The sequence below is a fragment of the Kogia breviceps genome, chromosome 18 (assembly GCF_026419965.1).
Source record: "Kogia breviceps isolate mKogBre1 chromosome 18, mKogBre1 haplotype 1, whole genome shotgun sequence".
NCBI classification, from domain to species: Eukaryota; Metazoa; Chordata; class Mammalia; order Artiodactyla; family Physeteridae; genus Kogia; species Kogia breviceps.
The window spans coordinates 11,476,492-11,490,597 of record NC_081327.1 but is presented as its reverse complement, the minus strand read 5'-3'; the positions used below and the strand labels follow the sequence as shown (position 1 = coordinate 11,490,597).

Genomic DNA, 14,106 nt, shown 5'->3' with positions numbered 1-14,106 from the left:
AAACAAACAAACAAACAAACAAAAAAGAGGGAGAGAGAGAACAGGGAGTGGAACAGTTTCATGGGCAGATGGAACAGCCTGTGCAAAGGATCTGAATCCAGACAGAGCTCAGCGTATAGGAAATTTCCAGGAGCTGAGAACTGTGTCCTTGTTCATGGCTGTGTCTCTAGAGCCACATATGCCCCTTCCTTTGCATCTCCTTCTCATTTATACACTTATCCACCAGCTATTTGCTGTCACCTCCTCTGTATCCATCCATCCCTGGGCTGGGTGGTGCTGGGGATACAGCAGTGACTGTGACTGTGCCCTCACAGGACTCACAGTCCAAGGCGGGCAGACACTAAAGAAGTGCCTAACGAAATGAGTGTATAATTGCACTCTCTGAGCTAAGTGCTCTGAGAAAAGGATCCAGGTCTGTAAGAGGGGTCTGGCACTCTGATACTATCAGAAATGGCGTGGAGGGCTTCTTGGAGGAGGTAACATTTGAGCCGGCACCTGAAGGATACATAGGAGTTCATGCCAAGCTGCGGGTGGTGGATAAATGAGAGTGGTTTTCAGGTAGAGGAAACAGCCCATGCAAAGGGCCCCTTTGAGAAACTGATGAATGTGAGAGTGAGGGGAAGATGAGGGGAGGGCCAGCAGGGCCACGAGGAGGGGCTGCGACTTTGATCTGAGGGCCCTGGGTACCTATAGGAGGGACAAAGGGTGGAGGGTGGAAGGAATCTGATGACAGACCAGGCTAGAGCTGGGAAGAAAATTCATCCCTTGCTGCTCAGTGTCAGACAGACAAGGAGGCTGGTACAGGCTATCCTGTCCTTCTCTGGGTCTCAGAGGGCAGGTGTCCTTGTTTGTTCCCAATCTTAGGGGACAAGCACAGTCTTTTGCCATGAAGTATGATGTTAGCTGTATGTTTTTTGTAGCTGCCCTTTAGCAGGTGAAGGGAGCCTCCTTTCCTAGTTTGCTCTGAGTTTGTTTTTTTTTTTTTTGGCGGTACACGGGCCTCTCACTGTTGTGGCCTCTCCCGTTGCAGAGCACAGGCTCCGGACGCGCAGGCTCGGCGGCCATGGCTCACGGGCCCAGCCGCTCTGCGGCACGTGGGATCTTCCCGGACCGGGGCACGAACCCGCGTCCCCTGCGTCGGCAGGCGGACTCCCAACCACTGCGCCACCGGGGAAGCCCCGCTCTGAGTTTTTTGTGGTGAAAGATATGTCTCTCTCTCTGTGTCTCTGTCTCTCTATGTGCCCCTCTACGTCTGTGTCCTCATTCCTTATCTCTCTCCGTGTCTCTCTGTGTCTCTCTTTCTCTGTCTCTCTCTCTCTGTCTCTTGCTTTTCCTCACCCAAGGGGGTGTGGCCAAGGGAAGTTGAATTTAAGGGGTGGCACCAGTGTCCCAGTTCCGGGCAAGGCCACCTCCATAAACACAGGACATCCTGCAGAGCTGGGGAAGGAGGTGGAAGGCTCTCCTCAGGGACCACCCTCTCCCCACCCAGTCTGAGCCAAGCAGGAGCCAGGTCCTACCCAGTGCAGCCCAGGGAAACTGCTGTCTTCCTCAACCCCATCATTTAGGCCTGGTCCTGCCCCCTGCCCTCTCTACCGATCTCCAGTCCCAGGGGCCCAGCCTCCTGGATGCCTGCCCCTGGGGGTCCTCACAGACCCCTGCACCCACTGTGTTCCTCTCTGGCCTCAGTGTCAACCCCAGACCTGCTCCCCCTCCAGGTCACCATCCCAGGGTGGCCCCATCATCCCCAAGTCCCCTGGCTAGAGCCCTGGGTCTCATCCTAGGCCCCTCCTCTATTGAAGCTCATCACCCCCACAGCCTGTCCTCTCTAGCATCTCTCCCCTCCCCTCCCCTCCCCTCCCCTTCCCTCTCCTCTCCAAGGCTTCTCTATCCCTCCGCAGCCTCCCTCCCCTCTGGACTCCTGACCCCCAGTCTCACCTCCTACCAATGGCAGCCAGCGAGATCCATTTACTTCCAGATTCCTTTACCCTAGTACCTTCAGAGTAAAGTTCCCCCATCCAGGGCCTTGTGTGCCCTGGTCCCTGCCAACCTCTCCAGCTCCATCACTTACCTTACCACTTTTCCCCTGTTTCCAATCAAACCCAGCAGCTTACAGATTCCTGAAAAGATTGTAGGGTCCCTCACTCCCTAACCCTTGCACATCCCTCTGCCTAGAACACTCTCCCCTCAGAACAACGGCCCTTTGAGGTAGGTACTCGTACTGTCCCAGCTTACAGATGAGGACCCTGAGGCCCAGAGAAGTCGAGAACCTTGCCTAGGGTCACACTGCCACAGAACAGCAAAGCAGAAGTTCAGGGCTTCCCTGGTGGCGCAGTGGTTGAGAGTCCGTCTGCCAATGCAGGAGACACGGGTTCGTGCCCTGGTCCGGGAAGATCCCACATGCCGCGGAGCGGCTGAGCCCGTGAGCCATGGCCGCTGGGCCTGTGCGTTCGGAGCCTGTGCTCCGTAACGGGAGAGGCCACAACAGTGAGAGACCCGCATACCGAAAAAAAAAAAAAAAAAAAAAAAAAAAAAAAACAGAAGTTCAAACACAGGTGGCCTGGCTTTCAACACAGTATGGCTTATTGAGTCAATAATCATTGACTGGACTTCCCTGGTGGCACAGTGGTTAAAAGTCTGCTTGCCAAGGCAGGGGACACGGGTTTGATCCCTGGTGCAGGAAGATCCCACATGCCACGGGGCAACTGAGCCCATGCGCCACAACTACTGAGCCTACGCGCCACAAATACTGAAGCCCGCGTGCTCTAGGGCCCACGTGCCGCAACTACTGAGACCATGTGCTGCAACCACCGAAGGCTGTGTGCCTAGAGCCGGTGCTCCGCAACAAGAGAAGCCACCGCAATGAGGAGCCCGTGCACCCCAACGAAGAGTAGCCCCTGCTCACCGCAACTAGAGAAAGCCCACGCGCAGCAACGAAGACCCAACGCAGCCAAAATAATCATCATCATCATCATCGACTAAGCATTGTTAGATCTCCACACTGGGACTGCAAACCGTAGGTGTCCAGTAAATGCTCATTGAATGAGTGAATGGGACAGGGGCAGAAGGTGAGCCTTGGACGGTACAGGGTTCAGATCCCCCCAAGGACTGGGATACATTCTGAGGGGCCCAGAGCAGGGGAGAGATGTGGTTGGATTTGCCTTTTACGTAGGGCCAGGCACACGGTAGGGTAGGTACCCATAAATCTTTGCTGAATGAGGGAAGGGAAGGAGGGGAGGGAGAAGGAGATCAAGGACAGCTCTCCCAGGTGCTGGAGGAAAGAAGTGTATGTGTGTGATGGGGTCCCTGTGAATGCCCATGGAGAGGAGGCTGGCCTGGGGAGTGTCGTGGTGGGAGCACACAGAGGCTCTGTGAAAAGCAGCCCCAGCTCCAGGGCTGGCGGCTCCATTAGGAATGGTGTGGGCCCTGGAATCTGCTGGCCGAGGTAGCGTGGCCTCCTGGGGTTGAGCCTGAGGGCGGAGGGGCACACCAGAGCCAGGGAACTGCACAATCGTCCAGGGGTCAGACATGGGGAGAGTAGGGAAGGTCTTCAGGCTTCAGGCACAAGCTGTCATAAACCGAGGGCACCAGGGAGATGGGACCAGGGCTGATCTAGCCCATATGCTGCTTTTGTGCAAAAGGCACACCCCTTCCCCAAGGCACTTGACCTCCATCTGCTGAGAAACTGCCTTAATAAATATGTAAATGCACGGTGTGTGAGACGTGTGGTAGCCCCTTAAATATGGAGCCTATGTGCAGTGCACAACCGGAGAAACTGTACACAGAGACTCTGCCGAGAGAGGAGCAACGCTTGCCAAACAGGCACAGGGGCAGATGGGACCATTGTTGACAGATGGGTAGGCTGTCTGCATCAATAGGTATCACAGGGACTTCCCTGGTGGCGCAAGTGGTTAAGAATCTGCCTACCAATGCAGGGGACACAGGATAGAGCCCTGGTCCCGGAAGATCCCACATGCCACAGAACAACTAAGCCCGTGTGCCACCACTACTGAGCCTGCGCTCTAGAGCCCTCAAGCCACAACAACTGAGTCCGCAATGCCACAACTACTGAAGCCCACGCGCCTAGAGCCTGTGCTCTGCAACAAGAGAAGCCTGAGCACCCCGATGACGAGTAGTCCCCGCTCGCCGCAAACAGAGACAGCCTGTGCGTCGCAAGGAAGATCCAACACGCAGCCAAAAAAAAAAAAAAAAGAAGTAGGTATCACAGATTATCCCCCAGTTTGGCACCCAGAGACATCAGAAATAGGTCCTCAGGGTGTTGTAAACAGAACGCATTGCTGACCCCACACTGGGGACTCCTTGACCACTGGTCAGGTCTCCAGGGAATCTAAGGCAGTGGCAGGACAGACCCCCAGACTGGGCACCAGGGGGCATTGCTGAGCTCAGCCTAAACTCCCAAGGTCTGGGTCTGGGTTAAAACCGAGTTTGAGTCCAATTGCCCAGGGGCTGGAGTCACCAGGTGTTGGAGTCAGGCACCCGGAAGACCCTCAGCCTGGGCACCAGCTCCCTTTGGGCCATTTCCCCTCCCCACCCGGAGCCATCCCATCCACTTCCAGAAATGGGCACGACTTCCTCCGCTCCTCCAGGAAGCGCCACTCGGCCCGCCCCTTCCAGGCCGGAGCGGCCGGCCGAAGCTGCCGGCCTCTCTCCCCTCCCCTGTCTCCCCTCCCCCCGCCATTTCCACCCCAGCTTCAGCCTCCCTGAAGCTTCCGGCCACAGTGGAGGCACCCGGGCCCCACGATTTTAGTGTCCCGTAGCCGGGGCTTCCCGCATTCGAAGTGCAGCCAGCCCCTCAGGTCACCGTCCGACCCTCTGCCCCTCCCCCCAACCCATCTCCACCCTCCCCCGATGCAGCTTTCATCGTGCCCCTCCCCCGCGTCCCGTACCCCGGGCGCTGCCCTGCCCCCACGGCCGCCAGGAAGGACGCTGCCTGGGTCCCGTGCCAGGCCTCTGAGTGTGCAGCCCCTCCCAGCGGGGCCAGGAATGCGGCTGGACGGCGGGGGCGGCGCAGACACCCGGCGCTCAGGCCAACCCTATCACACAGGCTGTCAGGCAGGTGGCCCCAGCTCGCTGGGGCCCGAGTTTCTTCTAGAAGGAAAGCAGGATCGCCTGACGTTCTGTCAAGCCACCACACTTGGTGACTTTATTTCGGAATCAGCTTCCAGGCTGCCTTATCCCTTGCCCAAAAAGAGATTTGAGACCCAGAGTGGATTTTATTTAAAACTTGCTGGTGTCTCCCTTTCTTTCAGTGTTTTTCTGGAGAGCTGGCTCTCAGCGCTCCAAGGACAGACTCCATTCAGCCTTTAGCTTTGTGCTTTTATTTCTGGCTCATTCTGAAAGCTCCCATCTGCCCCCAACCCAGCCCCCAAGACACACAGGTAGACTCCAGGCAAGGACTAGATTTCATTTTTAAATAGTGGCCCGGGGCTCCTCCTCCACCATGTACACACACAGCCACATCAGGGAGACCTAGCTGAGTATATTCCAGGAGTTTTCCAGAGGGCCAGTTACCAGACCTAACTGGTCTGCTTCTCAGACCAAAAAGCAGTAAAGTTTGAAACCTATCTCCTCAAGTGATGACTTTTTGGAGCCTCAGTTTTCTCAACTGTAAAATGGGGCTAATAATATGCCCATCTTATTATGAGGATTAAATCAGTTAACACATGTCAAGTGCTTAGAACTGTGCTGTGTGTCCACGGCTCAATAAATGTTAGAGGTTAGTTTATCACCCTCGCCTTACCCCAGAAATAAAGCAATACACAGACTTGAGACTTCCCACGACTGGCTTTAATTTCAAAAAAACTGGTTGGGGTCTTTTCCCACACCAGGGAACGAGTATACCAAGCTGTGCCTCCAGGGATTCAGCACTGGGCCTGGTCCAATCACATTCCAGCCACCAGGCCCTGTCATTTCATCACAAGGGCCAATTCCAGACTACCCCCATCAGCCAGAGACCAGAGGACGGAGGTGAAGTTTCCCAGGACTGGATTCTTTCTCTCCAAAGCCCCTCTCTAGGGAAGCCAGCTGTGTCTTTCAAAGGAGAGTTGGTCCAGCCACCAGGCTCAGTTTGGACACCAGATCAACACCCCAGCTCTGGGGGACTCAGCGCCCTGGCCCTGGTGGCCGCTCCAGTGCCTGTGTGCCCACCAGCACGTCCATGAGGTAGTCCAGTTCGGCCTCATCCAGCTCTGGAGCTTCCTCCTTGCCTGGCCCATCCGCAGGGCTGGATTTGTGGCCCTCAGAGGCTGATGCCCAAAGTTCACTGTCATACATGGATGTGTCAATGTCCTCAAACAGGCCCTCAAGCCCATCGTCCAGCAGACATCCAGTGGCTGGGCCGAGCAGGTCCAAGGCACCCAAGCTGGGTGGGGCTCCCCCAGTGGGGCGGCCTGGTGGCCCCTCATCTACCAGGGGCTGGGGAGCCTGGCTCAGGCCCTCAATATGGCTGAGGTCCTCCAGAAGGCTGGCCATGGAGGCTGAGAGGGCGGCATCAGAGCTGGCCAGCAGGTTGTCAGCTATGCCTGGGGCTGTAGGCGGGCTGGGCACAGGTGGCAGGGCAGCTGTGGGTGCCATGGACGCCTGAATTCGCCGCAGTGTATTCACTACCAGCACCAGGTGCCGCAGGTCTGGTTCACTCTGCCGCAGGCTGTGGTGGAGCTTGAGCACCGAAAGGTCAAAGAGGGAACTGGAGGCCACGGCTGGGGGTGCCTGTGCCACTGCTGGGTGGCCAGGATCCAGCCACCAGGTGTCGACTGCCAGGGCTTCTTTCTCCTCCTCCTCCTCCTCCTCCTCCTCCTCCTCCCGCTTTCGCTTCAGGCCCTTGCTCAGCATCATCTGTGGGGAGGGAAGAGTCATTCAGTTATGGAAAGCCAATGTGAAGTTCGGACCACTGCTGTCCGTGTGATCTTGGGCAAATCACTTAACCTCTCTGAGCCTAGGCTTTCTTAGGGAAACCTTAAGACATGAATGATAATTGTATCTATTTCCTAGAGTTGTTTTAAGGAATAAATGAGATACAAAAAGCACTTAGAACAGTGCCTGGTACATAGCAATTACTCCTGTGAATAAGTACTATTAATAATAACTATTATTATTTATTTCTTCAATGAACCATGTGAAATGTCCAATATTCAACCTTTTTTTTACCCACAAAAGCAACTGTTTCACATGGTTTAATCAAATATTTATTGTCTACTAATAGTATCAGACAATAAATAAATAGACAAATACAGGAAATGTACAGATGGTGCTAGGAAGATATTAAAAGGTTCTGGAGAGTGGTCGAGGAAGGCTCCCCTGAGGAGGTGACAATTGGAAGGAGCCTTCAAGTATGAGAAGGAATCAGCCATGGAAGAAGAACCAGGGGGAAGGCATTCTGGGAATAAAGAACAACAAAGGCAAAGAAAGACCTAGAGGCTGGATGAGTTTGAACTGAAAAAAGACTCTGTGGTCAGTGCACAGAGAGACAGGGGCTGCGGGTTGGGGAAGGGGGGGTCCGAGAGTAGGCAGAGGCAAGGAGCTTGGATTTTTATTGTGAGTGTGGTGGGAAGTAATTGAAGGGTTTTGAGCAGGGAGAGTGGTGTTGTGGACTGATTAAGTTTCCAGAAGATCCCCTTGGCTGCTAAGAGGAAGGGGTAGGGGGACGGAGAGGGGCGGGGGGAGGGTGGCCCTGAGATCCATTCGAAAGCTACTGCACTCTTTGGGGTCGGCAAAGATGGTGACTTGGGAGTATAAGGCAGTAGTGGACAGGGAAGGAAGTTGGTCGATTCAGGATTTATTTGGGGGACAGAGTGGACAGAGCTTGCCGGAAAATCCTGATGGGCACGGGGTTCACGGAGAGAAGTTTGAGGACCCACACTTTCCCCAGGGTGGGTGCCCCTGAGCCAACCTGCTTTTTTAAACCAGGCAGCCTGCAGGGTACAGTACCCAGATCCTTGCCCAGCAGAACTTTAAGAGTGACCGTCCCCTCACACCTGGGTCCTCGCCTCCTTCCCAGCAGACCCGAGCATCCGGAACCGCAGGAATTCAGCCCCCACCCCCGACTCCGCCCCCCCCCGGTCCCGGCGCCACCTAGCGGCACTAGGCCGGCTTTCCCCCGGGTATTCCGGTTCCCCATACCCCGAGACCCTTTACGCTGCCCCGCGGGACGCGGTCTTTCCTGCTTGCCACCCGGGACCTTGCGTGCCGGGATCCCCGGAGAGCTGTTCTGCCCTCTCGGCCTCCGCTCGCTTCCGGAAGACAGTGGAGGCTACTCCTCCAGAAGCGGCGGCGGCGGGGGCGGGTGAGTCACGCAGCCGGAGCCAGGGAGCCGGCGCCTCCGCCCCCTTCCCGGGCTGCGGCGTGATTCACCCGGCCTGGCCGGGGCGGGCGGCACAGAGAGGCCCGTGCGTCTCGATCCCGGGCAGCCCTGGCGCGCACCTGCCGGACCCGGGGATCGAACCTGCCAAAGGACCCCGCGGTCAGTACCCCTTCTTTCCCAGGCCTCTTCCCTTCATTTACATACCCAGCTCACCAACTGCCAATCAGAACGAAGAGGGAGCCAAACGCAGCCAATCAGGAAGCGGTGGCGGCAGCATTGCTCGCCCGGTCCCCTTCAGCAACCGGCGCCTGAGTTGAGAGACGCAGTTCTGACTCCGACTCACGACTCCAGGCTACTGACTCCCCTTAGCTACCGCCCACTCCCGTGGCAACCCCGCCCTTCATCCAGGGATTGGTCCTAGACGGTGATGGGCGGAGCCTTTAGGGGGCAGGTTCGAAGAGGGAGGAAGTTGGCTTAAGGGCGCATGTCCGGGCCCCTGCGTGAGGGGAGGGGAGAAGGTAGGGTGGCTCTTTGCCCTGTGGGACAGTGGCGGGGTGGGGCTTTTGTCTCCTAAGGTGCGGGCCCCTCACACCTGCCCACGCACCTGCCAAACCCAGTAACTGAGCTTCTTTCGCACCCAGCCCCAACAGGGGTCTACACTCTAGGCTAGCTAAGCCTGGGTTCAAATAAGGACTCACACTCGCTCGGTGTGTGACCTTGGTCTCTGATCCTACAAAGTCTGTTAAATGGGGGTCTTCTTGCCTTCCTCTTGAGAGTTAGGAAAAATAAAATAAGGTGGTACCTATAAGAGCACTATATCAGCAAATGCTGGGTATTCAATCGTGGTTACAGGCTGGAGTGGGAGGGTGGGGGTGGGATGCCACTGGAATCCCACCCTGGGCTTCATTCCCTAAGTAGCTGTTTGACTTTGGACAAGTGCTTTAGTCCCTTAGGAGGGTCTCAGTGTCCTCACTTTTAAAACGAGAGAAATAGAGTCTGGCTCAGAGGATTGTTTTGAGGATTAAATAAAACTATTCCTGCAAAATGCTCAGAGTGGTGTGTAACGTGTCCTTTTTTTCAGTAGTAATAGCTGTCGTGGTAATAGCACAGGTGCTTAGTTCAAGTGCGACATTCAGGGTGGGGCGCAAGTAGGCAGGAGTTTAATACTTGTCAGGTAAAACGACAATGGGACTTAACCTTCTTCAAGTAGCTCATTTGCTAACTCCTCCTACGGGAAGAACTGTTTGTGAATAAAACTCCTGACCAAAGTAAGATATCAAAAATGCTAACTAGGGCTTCCCTGGTGGCACAGTGGTTAAGAATCCGCCTGCCAATGCAGGGGACACGGGTTCGAGCCCTGCCGGGAAGACGTGCCGCGGAGCAACTAAGCCCGCGAGACACAGCTACTGAGCCCGAGTGCCACAACTACTGAAGCCCGCGCACCTAGAGCATGTGCTCCACAACAAGAGAAGCCACCCAATGAGAAGCCCGCGCACCGTAACAAAGAGTAGCCCCTGCTCTCTGCAACTAGAGAAAAGCCCGCGAACATCAACAAAGAGAAAAGCCCGCGCACATCAACAAAGACCCAAGGCAGCCAAAAATAAAAATTAATTAATTTTTAAAAATGCTAACTAGACTGGTTGATTCAGGCAGCCGTTATCAATCGATGCTCACCCCTTCGGGTAAAAGTTTAGGGGGGAACAGTATCTTGACAGCTTCCAAGGAATCATCCCACAGATTACTTGCTAACTGCAAAGGGGGAAATATCCTTTTATGTTGTGGAGGTGTGATGCTCAACACCTTAACTCTGTAATGAAACTTTGTATCCACAGCAGTGTCACCTGATGTGAAGCGTTTAGGAAGTACACAACATGCCTTGTGGAGTCTCCCTGTTAAATTTCATAAACTGAGTCTCATCAAGTGTCTAGACCCAACCTCCAGCTTATATAGGGAACAGAGAGTGACAAACACAAACAGGGACTTCCCTGGCGGTCCAGTGGTTAAGACTCCGTGCTTCCATTGCAGGGGGCACGGGTTCAATCTCTGGTCAGGGAATTAAGATCCCGCATGCTGTGGGGCACAGACAAAAAAAAAAAAAGTTTAAATATAATTATACAAGATTAAAAAAAAAACTCAGCTAAAGAGTACCTGCCACATAGGGTTTCGGCAAGAGTTGAATTCGCATGTACAAAATTAAACACAAACACTATCAGACAAAAACAGAATATGGGACATCTACAGCACAACTGGGTTGTTCTACCAAAAATTCAATTTCAAGAAATCACAAGAAGGGATTGGTGGGGTTGAGGGGGAGGAAGTTTCAGAATAAAAGATACTATATAATTTCTTTATTACAACCAAATAGGCATGTGAATCTGCATTAGATTCTGGTTTTGATTTGTGCGTAAAAACTTCTATAAAAGACATTCTTGAGAAAACTGGGAAAATTTGAATATAGACTGAATATTAGATGATATTAGGGAATTCTTAATTCTCTTAGATGTGAAAAAGGATTGTGGTTTGTAAGCAAGTGTCCTTACTCTTAAGAGATGTCTGCTGAGCTATTAATTAGGGGTAGAATGTAAAGATGTCAGCAATTTACTCTCCAATGGTTCAGCAAAAGAAAAAATGTACATACGCATCTACAGGTAAAGGAAACTTAAAATGTTGAAAATTAAATCTAGGTGGGAGGGTATTCAAGTGCTCAGAAGACATACTTTTTATTTTTTTTCTATCATTTCTCTGTGCTTGAAATTTTTCATAATAAAAAAAGGGTAAAATGCTAATCTGCTAGGCAAATTCACATAATTTTCCTCACAACCTATCTTTTTGGCCTGGGAAAAAGGAGACTCAGAGTCTCCAAGTGGGTCTTTCCAGGTCATAAAGGGAAGAAGAGCTCACAGGAGTCTGAGGAGTTTGATTAACATGTGTTTATTGAGCACCTACTATGGTGGGCACTGTTGTAGACAATGGGGCTACAGCTCTGGAATTGCCTTACAGAGCCTCTCTTCTCATGGATGAGGGGACGGGATGGGGTGGAAAAAGAAATATGAAAACAAACTGTGTGCCAGGCACTGTTCTAGGCACTGAAGATATGGCAGTAAAATTATAAACAAAAATCCCTGATATGAGGAGGTGGACAATAATAAACTTAATAAAGCAATTACTTAGTATCTTAGAAGGTGACAAGTGAAAAGGAAAAGCAGAGCAGGACGAGAGTAATGAAAGGGTGTGCAGTTTGGACAGGCAGCTGGTGGTGGCGGAGGGATCTCCGAAGAGGTGACATCCAGTAGAGACTTGATGAAGTGGGAGAGGTACTAAAGCTCTGGAAGAAGAGTGTTCCAGCCAGAGGAAAGGGCCAGTGCAAAGATCCTGGGCTGAGAGATGCTGTCTCTGCTGCCAGGGAAGAGGTCAGAGAGGTTTTCAGGCCCTTTAGAGCAGGGGGTCCCCAACTTACAGGCCGCGGACCGGTACCGGTCCCCCGCCCATTAGGGACCGGGCCGCACAGCAGGAGGTGAGCGGCGGGGGTGGGGGTTGAGCAACAGAAGCTTCCTGTGCCCCTGCCCATCGCTCCCCATCGCTCGCATTACCGCCTGAACCATCCCGACACACACACACGTCTGTGGAAAAATTGTCTTCCACGAAACCGGTTCCTGGTGCCGAAAAGGTTGGGGACCGCTGCTGAGAGCACTCTTTGGTCCTTTGCTTTTCATTGTGAGTGGGTAGAGAAGACCCTGGAAGATGAATAAATGAGGAAGATACTTTCTGCTTCTGTTCAGTGACTTGGAGAATACACATAGGACGGGGGAATAGAGAGGCCGGGAGAGAGGTGCCTGTAGCCAGGGTGGTCGGGGAGAGCCGCCCAGAAGAGGTGACATTGGAGCTGAGACCAGAAAGTGGAAAAGGAGCCAGGAATTCAAAGGGCTGGGGGGAGGGAAAAGGAGAGAGCCCGGGCCTTGGGAAAGGAAACCAGAAGCGAAACCACTGGCCAGGCAGCCCTGGGGCGGAGCCGCCGCCAGCTGGGTGGGTGGGGGTGTTTCGGGGGAGCGCCCCGCCCCCCGCCGGCCGCCCCACCTGGCCCCCTGGGGAGAGAGGAGGCGCCGGCGGGGCTCCCGGGCATCCAGCTCGGGGCGGAGAGTGGGCAGGTGGGAGGGACCGAGGTGGCCGAGGCCCATCCCCCACCGCGGGGCCAGCGGGGGAGGGCAGCTTGGGGAAAGCGGACTCTGCCCTCAGGGACCCGTTTCCCTCTGCAGGGCCAGCCTTTCCACTTATCTTGCCAGTTTCTTGACGGCTGGAGCTGGGCCTCTCTGAGCCTCAGTGTGATGATCTGGAAAGTTGGGGTGCTCCTCATTCTGGAGTCACTGTGGTCCTAACAAGCTCCATGATTCCTCTTCACTCCTGTATCTTTAGGGCAAAGAGAGTCCATGTAAAAGTGAGTCAGATCTTCCTCCACTGCTCAATGCCATCCCATGCCTTCCGTCTCACTCAGGGTTCAGGGTATGAACTCAAATGCTCCCTATGGGACTCCCACAAGACTCTACATGATTTGCCCCCCTCAACTCTTTCTCATCTCATCTCCTAGTACTCTCCCCCTTGTTCCCTCTACTCCAGCCACACAGACCTCCAAATGGTCCTTCAAACACTCCACTCATGCTCTGACCACAGGGTCTCTGCACTGTGTTCCTGCCACCAGGACTGTTTCCGCACAGATTCACACGGCTCACTTCTCACCTCCTTCAGGTCTTTCTCAAATGTCATCTTGTCAGTGAGGCCTTCTCTTGCCATCCCATCTAAATAGCAACACTCCCATCACTCTCCTGCTTTTTCTCCACAGCAGTTATCACCCCTGGACAGACTAGACAGACTACATTTTACTCTTTATTTCAGTAAACATTACACACTCGTGTATTTTTCAGCCTTCTCCCACTATGATGCTTTATGAGAGCGGGAACTCTGCTTTGTTCATGTGCCTGGAAGAGTGCCAGGTCCACAGTAGTCACTCAGTAAATTTGAGCAATTATTGGAATACTTGGTGTGCATCAGACGCCCCCTTACACACTTGCCATGATCGCTCAGTGAGGTAGGTGTTACTCCAGGTCTTGAGGGTGGGACATGGTGTGTTTGAAGAACAGCAGAGAATGGTGTGGGGGAGATGAGTTGAGGGAGGTGGGAAGGAGGCTTGGCCATTGCAAAGTTGGGAGTCTGCCTTCCCAACAACAAGAAAAATTTGAGTGCTCATCTGTGCCAAGCATAATTCTATGCACTACAACATGACCCCTCTCTCTGAGAGATTTCTCCAACAGACCAGGAGCCTAAGCATAAAGAGGTCATAAATAACTTGAGATTGGATAGGTGCTACTAAGAAAATCAAACAATGGGAAGTGGGCTGGGTTGTGGGTGCACCTGGTCATGTTGAACTAGGAAGGGCAGGGAAGACCTCTCTGAGAAGGGGACATTTAGACTGGTGAAACTATGGAGGAAGTGTCCTCTGTGCTGTTAACAGCAAGTGCAAAAGCCCTGGGGCCAACCGGAGTTCCATGAGGGAGGGGAGAAAGGGAGGTTAAACTGGGGAAGTTAGAAGCAAGATTGTAAGGGCTTGCAGGGGTTGGGGTTTTATTCTGAGTGTGAGAAGTCACCGAAAGTTTTAACTAGGAGTTAGACACGATCCACTGGGCATCCACATCTCAGTGTGGAACCCATGTACCTTCTTGAGATCCCTTGACCACCTCCTCTTTCTCTGGATTGGCACCCACCTGTTAGTTACCCATCTGTTTTCAGACTTAGATGCA

At 53.5% G+C, this 14,106-nt stretch overlaps 1 protein-coding gene across 2 annotated transcripts; it reads right to left on the bottom strand.

Moving 5' to 3' along the window:
* Positions 1–5,783: 5,783 nt before the first annotated feature.
* SERTAD1 (SERTA domain containing 1) lies at positions 5,784–8,674 on the bottom strand. Of its 2 annotated transcripts, none has more exons than XM_059045571.2 (2): positions 8,522–8,674; positions 5,784–6,852 (listed from the first exon to the last, which is right to left on the bottom strand). In XM_059045571.2, exon 2 carries the CDS (start codon positions 6,850–6,852, stop codon positions 6,121–6,123), a length of 732 nt encoding a protein of 243 aa, XP_058901554.1. In that variant the 5' UTR covers positions 8,522–8,674; the 3' UTR covers positions 5,784–6,120. The 2 variants fall into 2 exon arrangements, with proteins under 2 accessions (XP_058901554.1, XP_066874786.1); XM_067018685.1 differs by lacking the exon at positions 8,522–8,674 and adding an exon at positions 8,137–8,256.
* Between the last annotated feature and the right edge of the window lie 5,432 nt (positions 8,675–14,106).

What these genes read in the sequence shown, in the direction of transcription:
- SERTAD1 (XM_059045571.2), bottom strand. Translation starts at nt 6,852, where the DNA reads ATGATGCTGAGCAAGGGCCTGAAGCGAAAGCGGGAGGAGGAGGAGGAG.